This window comes from Ranitomeya variabilis, chromosome 3 (assembly GCF_051348905.1).
Source record: "Ranitomeya variabilis isolate aRanVar5 chromosome 3, aRanVar5.hap1, whole genome shotgun sequence".
Lineage (NCBI taxonomy): Eukaryota > Metazoa > Chordata > Amphibia > Anura > Dendrobatidae > Ranitomeya > Ranitomeya variabilis.
In genome coordinates, this window is record NC_135234.1 from 139,182,737 (window position 1) to 139,207,313 (window position 24,577).

At 46.1% G+C, this 24,577-nt stretch overlaps 1 protein-coding gene across 1 annotated transcript in view; it reads right to left on the reverse strand.

Annotated features, from left to right (window-relative positions):
- The window catches only part of LOC143815479 (arylsulfatase H-like), a 99,834-nt gene that overhangs the window by 39,879 nt on the left and 35,378 nt on the right, over positions 1–24,577 (reverse strand). The window contains exons 3-5 of the mRNA XM_077294706.1: positions 21,394–21,528; positions 19,702–19,823; positions 3,988–4,110 (exon numbers count right to left, since the gene is read on the reverse strand). Of these exons, the coding sequence (XP_077150821.1) occupies positions 3,988–4,110; positions 19,702–19,823; positions 21,394–21,528 (380 nt within the window). The remainder of the gene's footprint in view (positions 1–3,987; positions 4,111–19,701; positions 19,824–21,393; positions 21,529–24,577) is intronic.

The window sequence follows — 24,577 nt, forward strand, 5'->3', positions numbered from 1 at the left end:
TGCCAAAGAAAGATTGGACCACCCGGTTCTGTGTGGACTACAGGGGGCTCAACGCCATCACCATCTCTGATGAGCACCCAATTCTATGCATCAAGGAGCTGCTTTAGTGGTTAGCAAATGCGAAATACCTATCCATTATGGATTTGAGTCGGGGATACTGGCAGATTCCCCTGAGCCCCGAGGCGCAGGAGAAGTCCGCCTTTATCACACCCTTTGGACTGTACGAGTCCACGGTCTCATGAAGAATGCCCCTGCCACTTTCCAGCGGATGGTCAACCACCTGCTTCAGGGACTGGAGAGGTATGCAGTGGCGTACCTGGATGACATTGCCATCTTCAGTTTATCCTGGGAGGAAAACCTGCAGCATCTCCAGGAGGTGCTCGGGCGCATCCACCAAGTAGGCCTTACCATCAAGTCGGGAAAGTGCCAGATGGGCATGAGAAAAGTCCACTACCAGGGGCACCCATAGGGGGGGTTCTATGAGGCCAGAGCCTGGGAAAGTGGATGCAATCATGTCCTAGCCCACCCCCAGGACCAAGAAGCAGGTGATGTCCTTCCTGGGCACAGCAGGGTACTATAGGCGCTTTGCACAGAACTATAGTAGCCTGGCAAAACCCTTGACGGACCTCACCAGGGAGAAGCTACCCTGTTGTGAATTCTGCTCTTGGGCTCCCTCTGGTGGTTATAAGTGGTAGCGCTGCTGTCTCTGGATCACAGCATTCATCAGGTGTGTCCACTTTTTGCAAATCTGACTGGGCTATTTAGTCTTGCTTGACCCTTTAGTCAGTGCCAGTTGTCCATTGTTCCTGGAGGATTCACATCCCTGCCTGGTCTCTCCTGCTTTGCTGTTCATTTCAACAAAGATAAGTTCTGGCCCTGATTTTTGCAGTCCACATGCTGTGGGCATTATTGTTCAGTTCTTTTCTATGTTTTTGTCTTGTCCAGCTTGGTCTGTATAAGGATTTGTTTAGCCAAGCTGGTATCTCTGGAGATGCAGACATACCCTCCATATCTTTAGTTAGATGAGGAGATTTTGTATTTTCTGTGGTGGATATTTTCTAGTGTTTTAATACTGACCGCATAGTACTCTGTCCTATCCTTTCTATTTAGCTAGAAGTGGCCTCCTTTGCTAAATTCTGATTTCAGTCTGTGTATGTTTTTTCCCTCTCCTCTCAGTCAATATTTGTGGGGGGCTGTCTATCCTTTGGGGATTTTCTCTGAGGTAAGATAGTTTTCCCTTTTCTATCTCTAGGGGTAATTAGTCCTCCGGCTGTGTCGAGATGTCTAGGGAGTGATAGGTACATTCCACGGCTACTTCTAGTTGCGGTGTTAAGTTCAGGGTCTGCGGTCAGTACAGGTACCACCTTCTCCAGGGTACGTCTCATGCTGCTCCTAGGCCACCAGATCATAACACTACCCCAAGCAGTCGACTGGACAGACGGCTGTGAGGTGGCTCTCTGGGCTTTGAAAACTGCCCTGAGCAGTTCTCCGGTGCTGAAAGCCATCGAAAGCAGTTGGCCGTTCCTGGTACAGACAGATGCCAGCGAGTTTGGCCTCGGTGATGTGCTCAGCCAGGTGGACTTGGAGAACCAAGCCAGAAGCTTCCGCCGAGGGAAGTGGCCAATTCCACCATAGAGAAGGAGTGCCTGGCCATGGTTTGGGCCCTGCAACGTTTGCAGCCCTACCTGTACGGATGCACCTTCACTGTGTTGACCGACCACAACCCCCTGAGTTGGCTGCACACCGTGTCTGGTACCAACGGAAGGTTGCTATGCTGGAGCCTTGCCCTTCAGCAGTATGACTTTACTGTGAAGAAAAGAAAAGGGCAGTGAGCATGGCAATGCAGATGGGTTATCCCGCCGGGGTGAACCTGTTGAGGTGCGCATGGAGGAGTTCTGGGAGGAAGAATTTCTTGTCCCAATTAGACTTCCAGAACTTTCCACTGCATTTGTTGGTACAAACGCAAAGCTCCTATTGCAGGCACATACCTGTGGGTGATGACGAAACGTGCGTCGGGGTGGACAAGGGTGAGGTGTTAACCCAGTTTGATATATCTCCACACTGACCGGTATGTATATCTTAGATCTTTTAGGTGTCAGGCCCCCTTATTACTGTTGTGGGCTTTAGGTCCATACTATATCTGCATTAGGTAGTCTGACACATTGACTTAGTATATATGGTTTCTGCCGGCTAGTAAATGGTTATTTACATGGTATAGTCACCTACACCCTGTCCCTATGGATACATGCTGATGATTGCACAGGGATTATTTCCCTCTGTCATGTTCTTTCCTGGTTTTACAATTAATAAAGAGTTTTGTATATTTATAAATCGGACTGTTTGCTGCTTTTTTTGTTCTCTGCTGTTTTGCCCCTTCGCCTGGTACAAGACAGCTTTTCCCCTCACTCTGCCTGCATGTAATCGTATACTCCTTCCCCTCTCCCTCAAGAATGCGTTGTGAGCAGTCCCACTCAGCTGTGTGCAAAAAGCACATGGTCGGGGGTAATCTCTTTGTTCTTGCAAACTTACATATAATGGCATCGATTATTGTTATAGGTGTGAAATTTACATTTTTGGCATTTGCATCGGTAGAGCTACCCTCCCGTGGGTTTTCAAAGCTTCCAGCACCAGCAGAATCTGAGAAATATATTACTGCTTAACCAAGGCACATAGCCAAGTCGTGTTTGGATTCAAATTAACGCTAATCTCATGCTCGGAATGATGATAGTCCCGCCGTCGCTATACAAGGTTCCCACCCGAGTTATGCTTAATAGAAGGTTTTTCATAACTTTCTAAGGGAGGCGTATCCAGCCCCTCAGTGATGTCACGAGCAGAGGGTGTAAGAGATTCAATTTCATTTTAGGAGAGAGTCTTTGCCCAGGAAGTCAGCTCCCAGAGGCTGTCCTGATGCATTGGGATGTCTCTCCCTCCCCGCACCACATGGCTTACCATTGTCTGAGATAACTTTAAGTTTTTTCATCTTTAATACTTTTTTATTTGTAATTCCCTGTACATACTATAATTGTCTCATTTTTGTACCATCTTTTTATATACTTTTGTAAACACTGCTTAATCTTTTTTTTGGAGTAAGCGATATAATATTAACTAGTTTTGCTTTCCTTGCTCTAAAACATACTCCAATGTCCTCCGAACTAAGTCCTCGCTACTGTTGGGTTGGCTCCTGACCCATTATAAATCATAAGAAATAGGAGCTGGTGGCAGCGAAGTGTCCGGAGATTTTGGGGAGACTGGCAGCGACGGATGGCGTTTGATAATTGTATTTCCCACCTGAGCAAGAGTAGTTATATTGGCCTCACTGCAGCCTGCCCAATAGCCAGTACATAGCAGCCTTCCTGGCGACTAATTATCCTAGGTGCAGTTCCCTGACTGACCTGAGGGTAAGGAGAGTGCCAGAGAGCTGCAAGTTCCAAACTGGAAGCTGGAAGTGGGATATCATAAATCCCCTGATGAAGAACTGGGGGCAACCAAATACCCCCAGTTCATGACACCCCCTGCCCTAATGCATTCTAATAAAATGCATTTACATTTTGGGGTGCACCATGAAAAAATGTGGAAAAGTTCAAGGGGTTCACTTTTTCAAGGCACTGTATATCTACCGTATGAAAAAGGTCTTTGGAAGGTAGAAAATATGGACAAATAGAATAAACTGTGATAAATAGTGATGAGCGAATGTGCTCTGATTATGTGTTTTTAGAGCATGCTCGTGTCCTAATAGATTATCTTCTGTGTGCTCGAATAGAATATTCGAGTCTCCACGGCTGCATATCTTGCTGCTGTTTGACAGTCGCAATACATGCATGGATAGCCTATTAGCATGTTCGCTCATCAGTCATCACTAATGATTAACTATATAGGAAGAGTGGGAGAACAGTCAAAAATATTATCTATAATTCCAGTAGAATAACTGTGTTTAAATAGCAATATATAGAAAAATAGTATGAGGATTTTAACTGTGTAAAGCATTACCTAGAATTCCAGTAGAGTATCCTTGTTTTTGCAGGATTGAGGCAAAGGTAGTCTCATTAGGGGGAAGTCCACCAGGTGATCCAAGCCACTTTATAGTACGAGCTCCACCAGATGCATCCATACCTAACAAAACAAGTCCGATTAGAGCTGCAACGTAATTTCATCTCTCATGCATAAAATAGCACCCAGATGTTTTTTAAAGGAAAAATCCAGAAATAGAAAAATAATCTATTTAAAGAATGTAAAGAATTTATATTAGACGCATACAGTACACACACACAGCTCATGTCTTCAGTAGAGTGATAACGCATAGATCATGCACACACACACACACACACACACACATTACCAGGAATGTTAAACTCAAATACAGAGAGGGCCAAAATTAAAATCTTGGACAACGCTGCGGGCCAACCTTGATATTTATTAAAAAAATGTCTTCAATTTAAGTTTTTCCTTATCAAATACAACAATTAACCTTTTCATTTGGAAACAAACTTAAAAAGTTGTCCCATGAACAAAGTACAGTTTAATAAAATAAAAAGACAATGACAAATGGGGCATACTGGAATAATATCTGTTATGTAAGGGCAGTAAAAAGCATATGACCCAATTTAAATATGTAGTATCAAAGGATAAAAAGGCTCAAATTAATAAATAATACAAATCATAAAGTATGATGACAACAAAAGTGCCCACAAACATAGAATGATACCCCCACAGTGAATTACTCCACAGTACCCTCCACACGCATGGAATGATGACCCTACTCTTACCTCCCAGCAAGTTATAGTGACCCCAACACAGTATGAAGCCCCAACTGTTATCCAAATAGTATAATAGGCCCACATAGTCCTCCATATAGCATAATTTGCCCCACACAGTTCTCCATGCAATATAGTGACCCCACAGTCCTCCACACAGTAGAATGGGCCCCAGATAAAAAAAAAAAAAAACCCCAAACACCTCACTTCTCCCCAATCCAACAGAGCTCTGATCTCAGAGGCTCTTCACAGTGGGCGCAAAATAATGACGTTATCGTGCCTGCTGCACTGAGACGTCAGATGCAAAGGGAGAATGTTGAGGAAGCATCAGCTGGCGCGGTCTTCTCAATCATTGCTTTCAACTGTATTGGCATCTGGTTTGGTGGCTGTGCCGATGTAATCCACTGGCTGGAACCATAGTCCCTGGGATGACGTCCCATAAAATCATACTGGTGACAGGAGCAGGCCCTTTTTATATCCCTTAACTCTAATTTCAGGGCATTCTGTCCCACAGGATTAGGGCAAAGATTAGGCTGGCTGTTCCCTCACTGTTCGTTATTTCAAATATACTGCATAATTGTCCTCTAAATGATGCAGACTAGCCCACTGTAGAGGGCTGATATAATCTGTAATCAGCAGGCATTGCACATATTAGCAAACTAGGGGCATTGGATAGTCTCACATAAAACAAATGGCTTATGTACATTGATTTACTGAACAAAGGAATAATACATCTGGCATAACTAATAGTTTGCCCCCACACAATGGGCCAGATCTTCCTCATTGACACTGAGTCGTCACACCCAGGATTACAAGTATGTTGCTCAGAATCTCTATTAAGCTGCATACTGACACACCCACCTCCATAGTGGCTTCCTGCTTCCTAAGCCTCCTCTTAGGCTATGGTCGACCGTATTTTCACTCATCTGAGGAAATTGGTCAAATTATGCTAAACACACTCGGATTGTGACCAGAGTGTAATCAGATTTTCTGGCATGAGAAGATGGAAAAAATAATAAAAAAAATTCTCCATCTTCTCTACTTTGGACAAGTGTGGCCTTTTTTCATGGACTGACAATCCCTCAGATGAAACACAGACTTTGTATATACACTGTAGTGTAGATTTGTACGAGCTTGTACTTTGTACTTTGTATGAGATTTGTACTTTGATGCTCGTATATAGCATAGATTACTTGTATATAGTGTAAATTGTGTGTATGTAGTATAGATTTTATGTATGTAGAATACACTGTGTACAGGGCCTGTTTTAAACAAAGTGGGGCCCTGGACAAAAGTTTAATGTGGGGCCCAAAATGCTAACATATTGCCCCATCACACAAAGATTTATGTTGCATTCATATGCGCGGAATTCAGGCCGTTAAATGAGCGAGATCAACAATATTGAAGTAATTTGATGTTTGTTTCCCACCCTCTTTACACTGGCTGCGGAAGAATGATGGGGACAGAGTGATCACTAGTAGATCAATCTGTCACCATACAGCACATCTGCAGTTTGCACCAGGTGATGTCCTGCTGAGAACAATTATATAGTTACATAGTTACATAGTTATTAAGGTTGAAGGAAGACTTTAAGTCCATCTAGTTCAACCCATAGCCTAACATGCCCTAACTAGTGTTGAGCGATACCGTCCGATACTTGAAAGTATCGGTATCGGAAAGTATCGGCCGATACCGGCAAAATATCGGATCCAATCCGATACCGATACCCGATACCAATACAAGTCAATGGGACTCAGGTATCGGACGGTATTCCTGATGGTTCCCAGGGTCTGAAGGAGAGGAAACTCTCCTTCAGGCCCTGGGAACCATATAAATGTGTAAAATAAAGAATTAAAATAAAAAATATCGCTATACTCACCTGTCCGACGCAGCCGGGACCTCGGCGATTGTAAGCGGCAGCGTTGTTTCTTTAAAATTCGCGCTTTTACTTGCTTACGTGAATTCCCGGCTTCTGATTGGTCAGGGTGGCCATGTTGCCGGGACTCGGACCAATCACAGCAAGCCGTGACGAAATTACGTCACGGCTTGCTGTGATTGGTCCGCGTCCCGGCAATATGGCGCCGTGACCAATCACAAGCCGTGACGTCACGGGAGGCTGGACACGCGCGCTTTTCAAAATAAGCGCGTGTCCAGCCTCCCGTGACGTCACGGCTTGTGATTGGTTAATGGCGGCCATGTTGCCGGGACGCGGACCAATCACAGCAAGCCGTGACGTAATTTCGTCACGGCTTGCTGTGATTGGTCCGAGTCCCGGCAACATGGCCGCCCTGACCAATCAGAAGCCGGGAATTCACGTAAGCAAGTAAAAGCGCGAATTTTAAAGAAACAACGCTGCCGCTTACAATCGCCGAGGTCCCGGCTGCGTCGGACAGGTGAGTATAGCGATTTTTTTTATTTTAATTCTTTCTTTTACACCTTTTTACATTAATGTTGTTTCGATACCGATATCCGATATTACAAAAATATCGGATCTCGGTATCGGAAATTCCGATACAGCAAGTATCGGCCGATACCCGATACTTGCAGCATCGGAATGCTCAACACTAGCCCTAACATGTTGATCCAGGGGAAGGCACAAAAAACCCCATGTGGCAAACAGTAAGCTCCACCATGGGGAAAAAAATTACTTCCCGACCCCACATACTGCAATCAGACTAGTTCCCTGGATCAACGCCTTATCAAGGAATCTAATATATATACCCTGTAACATTATACTTTTCCAGAAACGTATCCAGTCCCCTCTTAAATTTAAGTAATGAATCACTCATTACAACATCATACGGCAGAGAGTTCCATAGTCTCACTGCTCTTACAGTAAAGAATCCGCGTCTGTTATTATGCTTAAACCTTTTTTCCTCCAGACGGATGCCCCCTTGTCCCTGTCACCGGTCTATGATTAAAAAGATCATCAGAAAGGTCTTTGTACTGTCCCCTCATATATTTATACATTAATATAAGATCACCCCTTAGCCTTCGTTTTTCCAAACTAAATAGCCCCAAGTGTAATTGCAGCGCCCCAGAGTCCTGGTCGTTGCAGTACTGATGCTCCGCCGCTAAGGGGGGCTATGGTACGTCTGATGGCACTGAAGGAGTTCACCTGACCAGGTATCACAGACACCAATACACTTCACAGTCTGGCCTCCAGGGGGAGCTAAGGGTGCTATGTATTAGGCCACTCCTCACAATCTGGTAAAACTGGGGGTTAGGCAGGAAGTTAGAGAAAAGCTGACTGGGAATCGAACAGGCAACATCCTGTGGCAGAGGGTGTTGCGGGGAGAGACTCAGGGGGTCCCTGTCAGGGGTGGGATCCTGACGGAGGCCTAGCGAACTGAGAGAACGTTACGGGACCGCGCCTGCACCTGATCGCGGCGGTACCCCAAGAAAGGACAAGAAGCGAGGTTTATTGTGCTGAGTGAGAAACGAGATCAACGCAACAAGGAGAAACACCAGTAGGAGTCGTGCTGTAAGACGAGGCAACATCCTACTGAGGCGCGCAGCCGGTGGCCGGAACGCCGAGGAAGTATAGAGCTCCAGGCCTAACTTCAAACCTACGGCAGGACAGTCAGCTATAGGCGGGCTGTCTCACACAAATCACCTATGAAGACACAGGGGGCAACAACAGGAGAAGGGCGACACTAGGGTCCAGGAAGAGCTCCGAGCCTACCCATCATACGGGTGCGTCCTAGCCATATCATCTGGGGGACGAAGAAGAACATCAGAATCGAGTTGTGAGGGAACTTCAGAAACAGACACAACAGTTGTGGGGACTATCCCGTAAGCACAGCAGGGGAGGACCACAACACACAAGCGCTAGAAGGTAGGCACAGATTTCCACCTGCAAAGGGAACTCTGGAGGTGCCATCGGACCGGCCGGACTTGCGCAGCCCGGTTAACCGTATTCCGGACTGAGGATCCTGAAGCCTTCAGTAAAGAGGTAAAGAGACTGCAACCTGGTGTCCTCGTTATTTACTGCGACCTGCACCGCACCATAACATCACCCCCACCAACACCTTCATTGTACGCCCCCAGCAGGGTCACGGACCGGGTCTAGCCACCGTGACAATCCCAGAGCAGAGACTCAGAGGCCCGGTACCGGGTACCCCTTGGCCCTGCGGCAGTGGGGGCGCTACAACTTGGCGTCATGAACAGGATCTACTTAAGCCTGAAGAATCAGGTCATGTGTGCCTTGGAACTGTGATTTGTTGTGCTTGGACTGTGACTTATTGCAAAGACTGTGCAGTGCCACTTGCCGCCAAAAACCGCCGCCATTACAGCGCTGAGGAGAGCACAGGAGAAGAAGAGGGGCGTGGAGTAGGCGTGGACCAGCTGAAGAGCGCGAAAGACAATGGCCGCCCAGTCCAAACATTTTTGCATCTTGAGGACGTGTCCGTCAGCAGCCGAGGTCAGCCTTCTCATCCTCTTTGGAGAGTGGGGACCAGGGAGATGGGGCCGCCCACGAAAGAGACCGCGGGAAGAAGACACTGGAGAGGAAGCAAAGATGGCGACGCCGGGAGCCCCGCGTGGGGATGACCCGACCCAGCATGAGGTTGCACCACCCGACACAGCCCCAGATGCGCCATCGTTGCAGGGACTGGCCCTTACGGAGCTACCAATGGGCAGACCCAACTGGCCGCCATCTGAGGAGTGTGTGGCCGTAGCCGAGGCCCGGCAGATAGCACGTCGCCTCGAGGCCGACGCTCGTGTGACCGCTCGACTGGGCCAGCCTACGGAGGTCCGCCTATCTCCGGTGTCCCCTGCTTCCTCCATCCCGGCCGCGGCAGAGTGTGAGCTGCAGGCACAGGGCCTGAGGATCCTGCCGGAGGCAGAACACCTGCGGCGCCTGATGGCGGCATGGCGGAACAGACCCCAACCTGCAGCCCAGGTCGACCTGACGAGTTGTGAGGAGGGTCCGCTGTCACACTGGGGTGTGGTGGTGTTCTTCAACTCCCGGGAAGGAAGGGGAGTCATCCAAGAAATTAGAGAGCCACTGCAGGTCCGTGTTGACCGGAAAGAAGTGGAGCCCTGCGGAGGAAGGTATGGCCGTGACCTGGAGCCCGGGGATGCAGTAACCTACACGCGGTGGAGGAGGGAAACTGGCTGGATAGCTCAGGGCGTCCAACGGTGCATCGCACTCCAGGCTGCTGCCGGAACGTCGGAGGACGAGCCTCCTGCAGGGAAGGTGCCGGAACCTGCCCCCGCGGAACCCCAGGGAATCCAGGCCCACCATGTGGCTATGGGTCATGCTCACCCACGAGCGAGGAGGGTGTCCCGACGAGGGATCCTATCGTTACTGGGACCGGTCTTTGCTACACCATCACGACCCGTTTGTCCGGTGAGGCCCGGGAGGAGACCGCCTACTGGGCAGCCAGAAACTGAGTAAGCAAGAATGCTTCATTGAATGTAAATAGTTAACTGTTTGTCCTCTTGCTGCTATGACCCGGTCAGGGTAACTCTTAAAGGGATCCCTTTGTTTACCCGGGATCCCTTCTTCTGCTTTTTGTTTTTGTTTCCTGTTTTATCATTGTTGAAAGAACTGCTGGATCATGAACACTGCATGATTACAAACTCCTTGTAAATAGTTTGCACCTTCTTAAAGGTGCCCTCTACTGGTTTTATAAAAGAAAGGACTCTTTGCGAAGAAACTGTTCCTGGAAGCAGTACCGGAGTCCTTGCTGCACACGGACTTGCATCTTGAGAAGTTGCACTACCTCATAGAGACTTGGTCCCTTCTTAAAGGGGACGTTCATCGATAGCACTTAAAGAATGATGATGCTTTAAAAGAAAGTATTAATAATGCTTATGTATAAAAAGGTTATATGTAGTGAGCTAGTTAATTGTAAAATATTTCATGATGTTGCTAGAAGAATGAGGACAGGAAGTGAACCCAGACGGGGTTAATCGGTGAGTCCTCCTAGGAGCCATACAGAGATGGCTCGGTGATCCTGAACTGAGAGATGGAAGATAAGTTCTATAATGTGTATAGTAGCAGAAAGGCAGTAGGCCCGGGTGGAAAGGGGTGTTCCTGCAACAGAACGAGAGGCAGTAGGCCTGGGGCAGATAGACAGGCGGTCCTGCAGATGTAAAGGTGGAAAATGAAGAAAAAGTTGATTAGCCTTATAATGTTTTATAAGAAGGTCTTTAGTGGATTCAGCGTGTACGTCCTTAAAGGCAATGTTAAAGTATTGTTCAAAAATTTGCACTAAGTAGAATACCCGGTTGGGTAAGAGAAGTTATTTATAGTATGTTATTTAAAGTATTTAACCAGGTTTGTAACGTTCAAGTGTCCTCACCTCCCATAAAGGGAAGCTCTGTTTAAACTTACTTATTGTTATTGCATTTCAAAATTGTATGTCTTTTTGCTGACATGTATTGTTGTTTTCTTCCCAGTCCAGGAGTACTGGATTTAACCGGGGGGGAGTGCAGCGCCCCAGAGTCCTGGTCGTTGCAGTACTGATGCTCCGCCGCTAAGGGGGGCTATGGTACGTCTGATGGCACTGAAGGAGTTCACCTGACCAGGTATCACAGACACCAATACACTTCACAGTCTGGCCTCCAGGGGGAGCTAAGGGTGCTATGTATTAGGCCACTCCTCACAATCTGGTAAAACTGGGGGTTAGGCAGGAAGTTAGAGAAAAGCTGACTGGGAATCGAACAGGCAACATCCTGTGGCAGAGGGTGTTGCGGGGAGAGACTCAGGGGGTCCCTGTCAGGGGTGGGATCCTGACGGAGGCCTAGCGAACTGAGAGAACGTTACGGGACCGTGCCTGCACCTGATCACGGCGGTACCCCAAGAAAGGACAAGAAGCGAGGTTTATTGTGCTGAGTGAGAAACGAGATCAACGCAACAAGGAGAAACACCAGTAGGAGTCGTGCTGTAAGACAAGGCAACATCCTACTGAGGCGCGCAGCCGGTGGCCGGAACGCCGAGGAAGTATAGAGCTCCAGGCCTAACTTCAAACCTACGGCAGGACAGTCAGCTATAGGCGGGCTGTCTCACACAAATCACCTATGAAGACACAGGGGGCAACAACAGGAGAAGGGCGACACTAGGGTCCAGGAAGAGCTCCGAGCCTACCCATCATACGGGTGCGTCCTAGCCATATCATCTGGGGGACGAAGAAGAACATCAGAATCGAGTTGTGAGGGAACTTCAGAAACAGACACAACAGTTGTGGGGACTATCCCGTAAGCACAGCAGGGGAGGACCACAACACACAAGCGCTAGAAGGTAGGCACAGATTTCCACCTGCAAAGGGAACTCTGGAGGTGCCATCGGACCGGCCTTGTGCAGCCCGGTTAACCGTATTCCGGACTGAGGATCCTGAAGTCTTCAGTAAAGAGGTAAAGAGACTGCAAACTGGTGTCCTCGTTATTTACTGCGACCTGCACCGCACCATAACATCACCCCCACCAACACCTTCATTGTACGCCCCTCAGCAGGGTCACGGACCGGGTCTAGCCACCGTGACAATCCCAGAGCAGAGACTCAGAGGCCCGGTACCGGGTACCCCTCGGCCCTGCGGCAGTGGGGGCACTACATAATAACCTATCTTGGTATTGCAGACCCCCCAGTCCTCTAATAACCTTGGTCGCTCTTCTCTGCACCCTCTCTAGTTCAGCTATGTCTTTCTTATACACCGGAGACAAGAACTGTGCACAGTATTCTAAGTGTGGTCGAACTAGTGACTTGTATAGAGGTAAAATTATGTTCTCCTCATGAGCATTTATGCCTCTTTTAATGCATCCCATTATTTTATTTGCCTTAGTAGCAGCTGCCTGACCCTGGCCACTGAATATGAGTTTGTCATCCACCCATACACCCAGGTCTTTTTCATTGACAGTTTTGCCCAGAGTTTTAGAATTAAGCACATAGTTATACATCATATTACTTCTACCCAAGTGCATGACCTTACATTTATCCCCATTAAAGCTCATTTGCCATTTATCAGCCCAAGCTTCTAGTTTACACACATCATCCTGTAATATAAAATTGTCCTCCTCTGTATTGATTACCCTGCAGAGTTTAGTGTCATCTGCAAATATTGAAATTCTACTCTGAATGCCCCCTACAAGGTCATTAATAAATATGTTAAAAAGAAGAGGGCCCAATACTGACCCCTGTGGTACCCCACTACTAACCGCGACCCAGTCCGAGTGTACGCCATTAATAACCACCCTTTGTTTCCTAACCCTGAGCCAGCTCTCAACCCACTTGCACATATTTTCCCCTATCCCCATTATTCTCATTTTATGTATCAACCTTTTGTGTGGCACCATATCAAAAGCTTTTGAAAAGTCCATATACACTACATCTACTGGGTTCCCTTGGTCCAGTCCGGAACTTACCTCTTCATAGAAGCTGATCAAATTAGTCTGACATGAACGGTACCTAGTAAACCCGTGCTGATACTGGGTCATGAGGTTATTCCTCTTCAGATACTCCAGTATAGCATCCCTTAGAATGCCCTCCAGGATTTTACCCACAGTAGAGGTTAAGCTTACTGGCCTATAATTTCCGAGTTCAGTTTTTGTCCCCTTTTTGAATATTGGCACCACATTTGCTATACGCCAGTCCTGTGGTACAGACTCTGTTATTATGGACTCTTTAAAGATTAAAAATAATGGTCTATCAATGACTGTACTTAATTCCTGCAATACTCGGGGGTGTATCCCATCCGGGCCCGGAGATTTGTCAATTTTTGTGATTTTTAGACGCCGCCGTACTTCCTGCTGGGTTAAGCAGGTAACATTTAATTGGGAATTTTTATCACTAGTCATATTGGCTGCCATGGGATTTTCTTTTGTAAATACTGATGAAAAAAAGTCATTTAGCATATTGGCTTTTTCCTCATCCACCATTTCACCCAGACTATTTTTAAGGGGGCCAACACTATCATTTTTTAGTTTCATACTATTTATGTAGTTAAAGAATATTTTGGGGTTATTTTTGCTCTCTCTAGCAATGAGTCTCTCTATCTCAATCTTTGCTGCCTTGATTTGCTTTTTACAGAATTTATTTAATTTTTTGTATTCATTTAATGCCTTCTCACTACCTACTTCCTTTAATTCTCTAAATGCTTTCTTTTTGTCACTTATTGCACCCCTTACAGCTTTATTTAGCCATATTGGTTTCCTCCTATTTCTAGTATGTTTATTCCCATACGGTATATACTGTGCACAGGTCCTATCCAGGATGCTAATAAACATCTCCCATTTTCTTTGTGTACTTTTATGTCTCAGGATATCGTCCCAGTCAATTGCACCAAGATCATCTCTCATCCGTTGGAAATTTGCCCTCCTGAAGTTTAGTGTTCTTGTCACCCCTCTACTACACATCTTATTAAAGGAGACATGAAAACTTATTATTTTGTGATCACTATTCCCCAAGTGACCCCCAACCCTTATATTTGATATGCGGTCTGGCCTGTTGGTTAATATTAGGTCTAGCAGTGCCCCCCTTCTTGTTGGGTCCTGAACCAGTTGTGAAAGGTAATTGTCTCTCATAGTTGTCAAAAACTGATTACCTTTACTGGAACTGCAGGTTTCTGTTCCCCAATCTATTTCAGGGTAGTTGAAGTCCCCCGTAATAATGGCTTCTCCTTGAGTCGCAGCTTCATCTATTTGCTTTACGAGGATATTCTCCATTGCTTCCATTATTTTTGGAGATTTATAACAAACCCCTATCAGTAATTTATTATTTTTCCCCCTCCCCTTATCTCCACCCACAGGGACTCTACATTTTCATTAAGGTACCGTCACACTAAACGATATCGCTAGCAATCCGTGACGTTGCAGCATCCTGGCTAGCGATATCGTTGTGTTTGACACGCAGCAGCGATCAGGATCCTGCTGTGATATCGCTGGTCGTTGATTAAAGTTCAGAACTTTATTTGGTCGTCAGATCGCCGTGTATCGTTGTGTTTGACAGCAAAAGCAACGATACCAGCGATGTTTTACCATGGTAACCAGGGTAAATATCGGGTTACTAAGCGCAGGGCCGCGCTTAGTAACCCGATGTTTACCCTGGTTACCATTGTAAAATGTAAAAAAACAAACACTACATACTCACCCTCTGATGTCTGTCACGCGTCCCCCGCCGTCCGCTTCCTGCACTGACTGAGCGCCGGCCGTAAGTGAAAGTACAGCACAGCGGTGACGTCACCGCTCTGCTGTTAGGGCCGGCACTCAGTCAGTGCAGGAAGCAGACGCCGGGGGACGCGCAGGTGAGTATGTAGTGTTTGTTATTTTACATTTTACACTGGTAACCAGGGTAAACATCGGGTTAGTAAGCGCGGCCCTGCGCTTAGCAACCCGATGTTTACCCTGGTTACCCAGGGACCTCGGCATCGTTGGTCGCTGGAGAGCGGTCTGTGTGACAGCTCTCCAGCGACCAAACAGCGACGCTGCAGCGATCGGCATCGTTGTCTGTATCGCTGCAGCGTTGCTAAATGTGACGGTACCTTTAGATTCACCTATATTATCACACAGGATGGGTTTTAAGGTCGATTTTACATACAGACACACCCCACCCCCTCGCTTATCTGTACGGTCATTTCTGAAAAGGCTATAGCCCTGCAAGTTAACAGCCCCGTCATGGCTCTCATCCAGCCATGTTTCAGATATCCCCACCATATCATAATTATGTTCCAACAACATTAGTTCTAATTCGTCCATTTTGTTGGCGAGGCTTCTGGCATTAGTATACATGCACTTGATGTTCCTCTCTGTACCTCTATTCTTTCTTAAATTACTTAAGGTACCGTCACACTAGGCGATATCGCCAGCAATCCGTGACGTTGCAGCGACCTGGATGGCGATATAGCTGTATTTGACACGCAGCAGCGATCTGGATCCCGCTGTGAAATTGCTGGTCGCTGCTAGAAGGTCTGCACTTTATTTGGTCGCTAGGTCGCCGTGTATCGCCGTGTTTGACAGCAAAAGCAAGGATACCAGCGATATTTTACACTGGTAACCAGGGTAAACATCGGGTTACTAAGCGCAGGGCCGCGCTTAGTAACCCGATGTTTACCCTGGTTACAAGCGTAAAAGTTAAAAAAACAAACAGTACATGCTCACCTGCGCGTCCCCCAGCCTCTGCTTCCTGACACTGACTGAGCGCCGGCCCTAAACTGAAAGTGAAAGCACAGCGGTGACGTCACCGCTGTGCTGTTAGGGCCGGAGCTCAGTCAGTGTCAGGAAGCAGAGGCTGGGGGACGCGCAGGTGAGCATGTACTGTTTGTTTTTTTAACTTTTACGCTTGTAACCAGGGTAAACATCGGGTTACTAAGCGCGGCCCTGCGCTTCGCAACCCGATGCTTACCCTGGTTACCCGGGGACCTCGGCATAGTTGGTCGCTGGAGAGCGGTCTGTGTGACAGCTCTCCAGCGACCAAACAGCGACGCTGCAGCGATCGGCATCGCTGTCGCTATCGCTGCAGCGTCGCTTAATGTGACGGTACCTTAACTGTTCTAACCCCACCCCCCATGCTCTGGCATGAACAATCTAATCAACGGATGAATAGGCAGCATTTTGCTTGTTCGTTTGGCAATTGCTGATGTTTACACTTCGTGCTAATGGTATTTATAAATGTGGATGCTAAGCACAGTACGTGACATTCATGTATATACAAACTGTATGTTATACACACATACTTGTATACACAGAGCACATTCATACAAAGCACCTATGTACAGATGCATGCATACACAGAGCAAATACATACAGACAGATGCATGAACGGAGCACATACATACCAACACATGCATAAGTGGAGCACATACATACCGACATGCATAGACAGAGCCATTACATACCGACATATGCATGGATGAAGCACATACAGAGACAAAGTACAATAGATTCCCACACAGCCCTTCAAACAGTATAATTGGCCTCCACACAGTCCTCCAAACAGTACAATGGCCCCCAGACAGTATGATGGTCCCCACACAAACCTTCTCACTGTATAATTGCCTGCATAAAGAATAATGGTCCCCACATAGTCCTCAATTAAGTATTGGAGCGGCCCCAAAATGCAGGGCAGCGGGGTACTCGGTACCGGGTCCCTCGGTCTCGGTTCTAGGGGTGTCACGGAGGCCCAACCCGGTCCGCGGCCCTGCTAAGGGGCGCCCAATTAAAGGTGTAGGTGAGAGTTTGTCAAGTGTTCAAGACGCCACCTGTGGTATTCGGTCAGGGTGACCGACGCTGCTAGGGGTCCACTGGGGTGATGGAATGACAGCTAGATGGTGTAACTTCCCACAGGTGAAGTATGTCCCCAGGGCTTCCCTTGATGAGTAGATGGTGATGGTGTAGGTCGCAGTAAATGATGAGGACATGAGGTTGCAGTCTCGTTACCTTTTTTACTGAAGGCTTCGGCATCCACAATCCAGAGCACTGCTAAAAGGGCTGGCTGAGTCCGGCCAGTCCGAAGCCACATCCAGAGTTCCCTTTGCAGGTGGAAATCAGTAGCCTTCCTACTAGCGCCTGTGTGTTGTAGTACCTCCCTGCTGAGCACCACGGGATAATCCTCCCAACTGTCGTGTAGGTTTCTGTTCTCTCTCTCCGTCCCCCAGATGGTATGGATAGGACGCACCCGTATGATGGGGTAGGCCTGGAGTTATTTTATAGGGACCCTAGAGACGCCCCTCTTCCACAATTGCCTCCATTGTCTTCATTAGGTGTAAAGGTGAGACAGCCAACCTATAGTTAACTGCCCTGCTGCTGTTTTGAGTAATGCGTGAAGTCAGTACTCCCTCGGTGTTCCGGCCACCGGCTACGCACCTCAGACGGAGGTTACGGATCTTATGGCAGGGCTCCTTCTGGTTCTATCTCCTTTGTGCTGTGATCTCGTTTCTCACTTCTCCACAATATACTTCGCTTCGTGTCCTTTCTTAGGATGCCGCCGCAATGAGGTGCAGGCACGGCTCCGTAACAATCTGTCTGTGCTAGGCCGCTGTCGGGATCCCACACCTGACAGGTCCTCCCTGGAACTCTCCCCAGCTGCTTTCTGACTAACTTTCTATCCAACCCCCAGTTTTACCCGTGTGTGAGGAGTGGCTTAGTAGATCGGACCTTTTTCTCCCCCTGGTGGCCGGAGTGTGAAGTGTAATGTGTGACTGTGTTACCTGGCAAGGTGAACTCCTTTAGTACAATCAGATGTACCATCACTCCCCCTGGTGGAAGAGCGATGTCACTGCAACGACCAGACTCTGGGGCGCTGCATATAAAGGCTCCCATATAGCCATCCAAATATAATGTTTCTCACACAGTCCTCTATATACTATAGTGCACCCTATAGTCCTTCATATAGTAGAATTCACTCCCCATAGTCCTCCATGTAGTATAATGCACTACCCATTAGTCCTCCATATTGTATAATGCACTCCCCATAGTCCTCCATAAAGTATAATGCACCCCATAATCATTTATATAGTATAATGCACCACATGGTCCTTTACACACTGTAATGCAACCCATAGTCCTCCACATAGTATAATGCATTCCCCATAGTCCTTTATACACTGCAATGCACCCCATAGTCCTCCGTGTAGTATAATGCTCATCCCATAATCCTCCACATAGTATAATGCACTCCACATACTTCTCCATATAATACACCCCATAGTCCTTTATATAATGCACCCCATAGTCCTTCATATAGTATAATGCTCATGTAATAGTCCTCGATACAGTATAATGCACTTCTCATGGTCCACACAGTTTAATGCACCTTCCTATAGTCCTCCATACAGAATAATTCATACCCCATAGTACTCAATACAGTATAATGGCCATCATAATGTAGTTCCTTGGTGCTCCAGTCTCTGCTGCATGTCTCCTCAGCAGCTCTACTGCTCGATACAGGGTGTCGTGATGAGGTGACCTCATCACACTCGCTGGCTGAGACGTCAGACACTGAGGGGGAATGATGAGGGAGGGGACGGCTTCCCTACTCCATCATTGCTTTCAACTGTATCGGCATCCAGTTGAATGCATGATGCCAGGCAGGTGGGTGCCCGTAGCAGACTCTGGCACAGGGCCCAGCCCATTCATGGGCCCATGGTCTGCTGCTATTAGCAGCATGCCACTGGCTGGGCGCCCCTTGGCAATTTCTTCCCCCACGGAAGCAGTTGCTGTGGCTGATTTGAGGTCTGTGGATGGTGATAACCACTCCATTTCACTCCATTTTCCTTTTGCATGGATGCAGTAATCTTGTAGTGGCTTTCATTTAGTCAGACACTTCTGCTTACTGGTTTTTACCTAGAGTCAACCTATATTTAGCTTTTATCACACAGTAATATATTTATATTTAACAACATAATCTTCATTTAAAATTGCCAGCAGTTCATATGAGCATTCATACCAACACAGTATACCGGCTGCCAGCAATTGCCAGAAAAAAGGCAAACATGCTTATTCATCAGATGACTGGATCGCTTATGCTGCTGGCACAATAGTCACCGTTATCAGCAGCACATGGGGTCCAACTTTTGTTTTTGTCCAGGGCTACATTTTCTCTAAAATCAGCCCTGCATTCTGCACACCCATTGCTGTGTTCCTATGCCAGTATGGCCCTTCTAGCAGCCTTACCAATGGTCTTCTGTAGCAATGCAGATAAATCTGTTCTATTATCCCAACTCAAATGACAATTCAATTCCCTTAATAAGTTAAAGAGGTTATCCAGCCTATGAACATGTTTGGAAACCTCTCAGAATGCTATGAAATAAAAGCATCAGTAAAATGCACCTTAATTATCCCCCTATTGGATCATTTGCCATATGACCCTACTGGTGAGCAGTCACATGCCGGTCCTGAAAGCATGACAACTCCTTTAATGACATTATATTTACTACTGCACAATGTTAAATGTGGTCCTGACCAGTGTCTTATTCACATAAAAATAATTGCAGACGAAAGGTTATTCACTTACCAGACCTGAGGGGATACCGTCCGGTCATAAAAGCAGCTCTGCTTGGTGTACATAATGGTGCTGCCGCGATGTGCTGGGTTAACTGAATGCCGTCATTTGCAAGTTTGTCAATATTAGGGGTTCTTTAAAAAAGAAATAAAAGGTAAGATTTCACATTTGCTACTTGTAATCCCACTCTGCTGCAGCAACACACTGCATTTTGTATCAAAAAATGGTAGTCACTGCTCCTTTTTAACTATACAGAACTTCCAATACCCTGCATAAACAATGTGAAATGATAAAATGACAGCCTGATGCCCCACTAGAATTTTCTCAGGTGTATACTAAATACTCATGTGGCCCTTTAGTTTCTCCAGTGTGGTCCATGGACCGAGACAACCAAAGGGCTGGACACAGTGGAGTCCCTCACCACATAGCCGCCACCATCCTGACGCTTCCCTTTTACCAGTTTCTGCATCTTAGGCATACAGATGCCAGTGAAAACAATGATGTTGAACAGGTCTCTTCCATCATTTAGCCGTTGCATCTGAGAGTGCTGGAGGCGTGATGTGACACATACTTTGTAAGGGTACTGTGTGGGGACATCAAACTTTGTGTGAGAATATCGTTCTGAGTGGGGTGTCTCTGTGTAGGGGGCTCTGTGAGGACATTACACTGTAGAGGGAATATGTGAGGACATTATACTATGTAGGGGGGCTGTGTGGGGACGTCAAACTGCATGGAGTGCTCTGTGGTGACATATTGTGTGAGGGGACATCATACTGTTTGAAGGGCTGTGAAGGGACATTACATTGTGTTGGAAGCTGTTGATCAAGATACAAGGGCTGAATAACAGTAGCTATATGATTTGTATGACTTATTGCTTTTTATGAACTTTATAAAAAGCAGTAAATGGTTTTGATTACATGTTACAATAAGCCCTATTGTAAAATGTAATAACAGTAGCATGGAGTAAAAAGACTCAATTCTGCTCAATATTAAGTTATAAAAAATAATAAATAATAATAATGAGCAGGATTAAGTTGGCTGGCTGGTTCTGCCCGCCTCAGCAGTCATAGCCTTTCAAGTGGCTCCTAAGGTAAACTAATTGTTCATCCCTGGTTTAAAGGGACTCTGTCACCTGAATTTGGAGGGAACAATTTTCAGCCATAGAGGCGGGGTTTTCGGGTGTTTGATTCACCCTTTCCTTACCCGCTGGCTGCATGCTGGCTGCAATATTGGATTGAAGTTCATTCTCTGTCCTCCTTAGTACATGCCTGCACAAGGCAATCTTACCTTGTGCAGGCATGTACTACGGAGGACAGAGAATGAACTTCAATCCAATATTGCAGCCAGCATGCAGCCAGCGGGTAAGGAAAGGGTGAATCAGACACCCGAAAACCCCGCCTCTATGGCTGAAAATTGTTCCCTCCAAATTCAGGTTTCAGAGTCCCTTTAAGGTGTCCAGCAGACGCCCAAGCTCCCTGTAGTGGGGACCGCAGACAGACAGAATTGTATAACTCTGGAAAAGTTCAAGTAATGATATTCAAATTATGTTTGCCTATAAAATACTGTACCTTCTGCTTTAGTGTTATCTATCCCCATTTAAGAATGCTTAATTGTCAGCATAATATACATTTTTACCATCTCATTATAACCGTGACAATATTTTTACTATTATTGCCTTACATTGATTTTAACATGGAAATTTACCTTATTGTATCATTTCCATAGCATCCTATATCTCCAATGCCAAGATCATCTGCCAGCAGTATCACAAAGTTAGGTTTAGCATTTAATGCCATAATAAATGTGCCATTGGCTAAATGCAAGAGAACCAGAAAATTCCTAAAACAAACAAAGCATAAAAGGTAGGTGGAATCCATGTTACTAGAATTTGCTCATATAAGGAAAAACCGTATCCATGTATGTGCCAGGACTTGAATATATGAAATCCACATTCTAGTGGGGCATATAGAGAGTTAAAAAAAAAATTACATGGGGAAGTCTAGTTGTACATTACTTGGTCAATGCCTAATTGAATTAAACAACCCATTAACAACTTATACTCCCCTGTCAGAGCACCTCATCTGCCAGCGCTTGCCTTTCATTATGTGATGTGAGCGCTGCAGCCAATCAGCAGCTGGACCTGAACTGCTTTGCTCACACTCCCTCAGATGAAACTCAGACATATGTAGATGTACAATAACAATTTGTATTGTGGTACCGTGTTAGCCAGAATAATCGATGTGAATACTTTTTTGCCCAATGATGACAGCAGTATTCTAGGAGTGATACCTTTATTGGCTAACCAGAAAATAATATATTTGCAAGCTTTCAGAGCACAGTGGCTCCTTCTTCAGGCAGATTACAAATAGATTAATAAGAATCAAGCACAACATTTAAAGAATACTACAGCAGGACATTTGTTAGGGGGTGGGAAGTGTGATGAGTCCATAGATAAGCCAAGGTAATCAAATTAGGCATTTTCATTTGATTACCTTGGCTTATCTATGGACTCATCACACTTCCCACCCCCTAACAAATGTCCTCCTGTAGTATTCTTTAAATGTTGTGCTTGATTCTTACTAATCTATTTGTAATCTGCCTGAAGGAGCCACTGTGCTCTGAAAGCTTGCAAATATATTATTTTCTGGTTAGCCAATAAAGGTATCACTCCTAGAATACTTCTGTAATCATTGGGCAGAAAACTATTCACACAGACATATGTAGAAAAATGGAGACAGCCACAACACATGTCCCATGGCACCAAGAACAGCATCACTATTTAAACTTTGCATCCTGTACATTGCATTTCTCTGATTAAGGAGGACGCCATCCCCAAAACATATCGGACAAGACTGACTGGTAGGACTCTTTGCAATTTGTAACGTCACAAGCAGTGAATGGCTACTCAATCTTGAAGCAGGTGTGTATACATGGCACCAACCTGGGCGCGTCAGGCAACGTTTTTCTATGTTTTTGGGGTTCTAAGGACATTTATTGGAAGATATTACAATTGTATTGGCTAATATACAAGTAGAAAGAAACACATGACACATATATAGAATAAGCTACAATAGAATATTGCTGCAACAGGACGCATAGTAGTAGTATAAAAAGTCGGCGGATCCCGGGACCCTGTCAAGCATGGTGGAGCTGCTTTGGAGCTGTTTTTCGGCTGCTGAAACTAGGGCTTCGGTCTAGGTGGAGGGAATTATGAACAGTTCCAAATATCAGTTTATTTTTGAGCAAAATATTCAAGCCTCTGCTAAAAAGCTGTAGATGAAGAGGAATTTCTCCTTTCAATGTGACAATGACCCTAAGCACAGCTCTAAAAATCAACAAAAGAATGGCTTCACCAGAAGAAGATACAAGTTTTAGAATGTTAGCCCCCCGCGTAAACCTGAAAGAAATATAGCGGGGGTCTCATGGCCTCATGGACCCTGTCATTTAATATGACTTTCTGTCAGAAGAAAGGTCAAATATAGGTCAGGTCAGTCATCTCTGAAAGTGTGACACTGGTTTTATCCAGTTTTTTCTGGTATGTTTGGCAGCTATTGTAACGGTTTTCTATTGGCTGTTAGCAGCTTTGCCGCTCTTTTTTTGAATATATAAACACCTGTTTTGTGGTATCTGGTCATTCTGTCAGCGGAAGAAGATAAAGAAGACCCCACCCTCCCTCCCCTGAATTCTTGTAATTTTACTGTCGTGTAGTTTAATTGTGGGAAAATCACCCATGTCTGGGTGGATTGGTTTATTGGAAAAGTTTGGTACTTTGGTTTTATAATTTATGGAGTTTATTTATTGGTGATTAATTAATTTATGTAACCCTAAATAAACTACACGGCCATTTTTATCCACAATTAAAGCGTTTTGTGTTTTTATTGTATGAATGGGTTCTATGAGGCCATGGCCCAGACAGGGCATAGGAGACCTGAAGAGGGAGCTGTACACAGGAGATGCTCTTGCAATCGGACAGATTTGGAGTGCTACTGTAAGGAAAAGTGGGCAATGCTGATAAGCTCATACCAAAATAAACTAAATGCTGACATTAATCAAAGGGTTCTTTGAAAAAGCAATAGTTAAAGGGTGTGCATATTAATGCAAACACATAATTTTATTTCTTTGTTTTTCTATTTCCACCTAAAAAATTTGTTTATTTTTCAATTGAATTGTACAGAATTTAGGTGACATTAACTCGTTCACGACATCCATCGTAAATGTACAGTGCTGGGGGACTTACGTTCCCACGAACCGCCATACATATGTGGCATCCCTGAGGATCCAGTCGCCACAGAGGTACTGCACCTCATCCAGAGGTGTGGTACTCTGCTCTCGGGTAAGGAGGGGGCACTACCCGGGACTCGCACAAGTGCATCCAACATTATACTGCTTGGGCCAGGGGGGAGGGGCTCCAGCTCTGGTTGGGAATGGTGTGACAGTTGGACGGAAAGTTGTCAGTTGGTGGGGAGGAGTTGATCACACATTCGCTGAAAAGGTAGCCACATAGGATCAAGGGGACCAGGGGAGTGTCGCCCGACAGGACCCAAGGTTGGCTTGGGACACTGTGTGTGAGGCATAGGGCAGGAGGGCGAAGTCAGCACAGAGAGATGGCCTGGGGAGGTACACAAGAAAGGGAGTCTCAGAAAAGTGCACCCAAATTACCTGAGAGCTGGCTGGACCAAAGACTCGAAAGACACAGCACCCGGCTGGAGATTGTAACCAGTCGAGCGTGAGTAAAAGTGTGAAGACTGCACCCTGCTTATTTACTGCATCACCTGCCCTGCACTACAACAGTTCATCATTGACTTTAACACTTTAACTGCCCTGGGGCCTAGCTCTACCCGTGGAGAGCTGTAACATCTCAGCTGCGTCACCATCGGCCCAGTGGTCT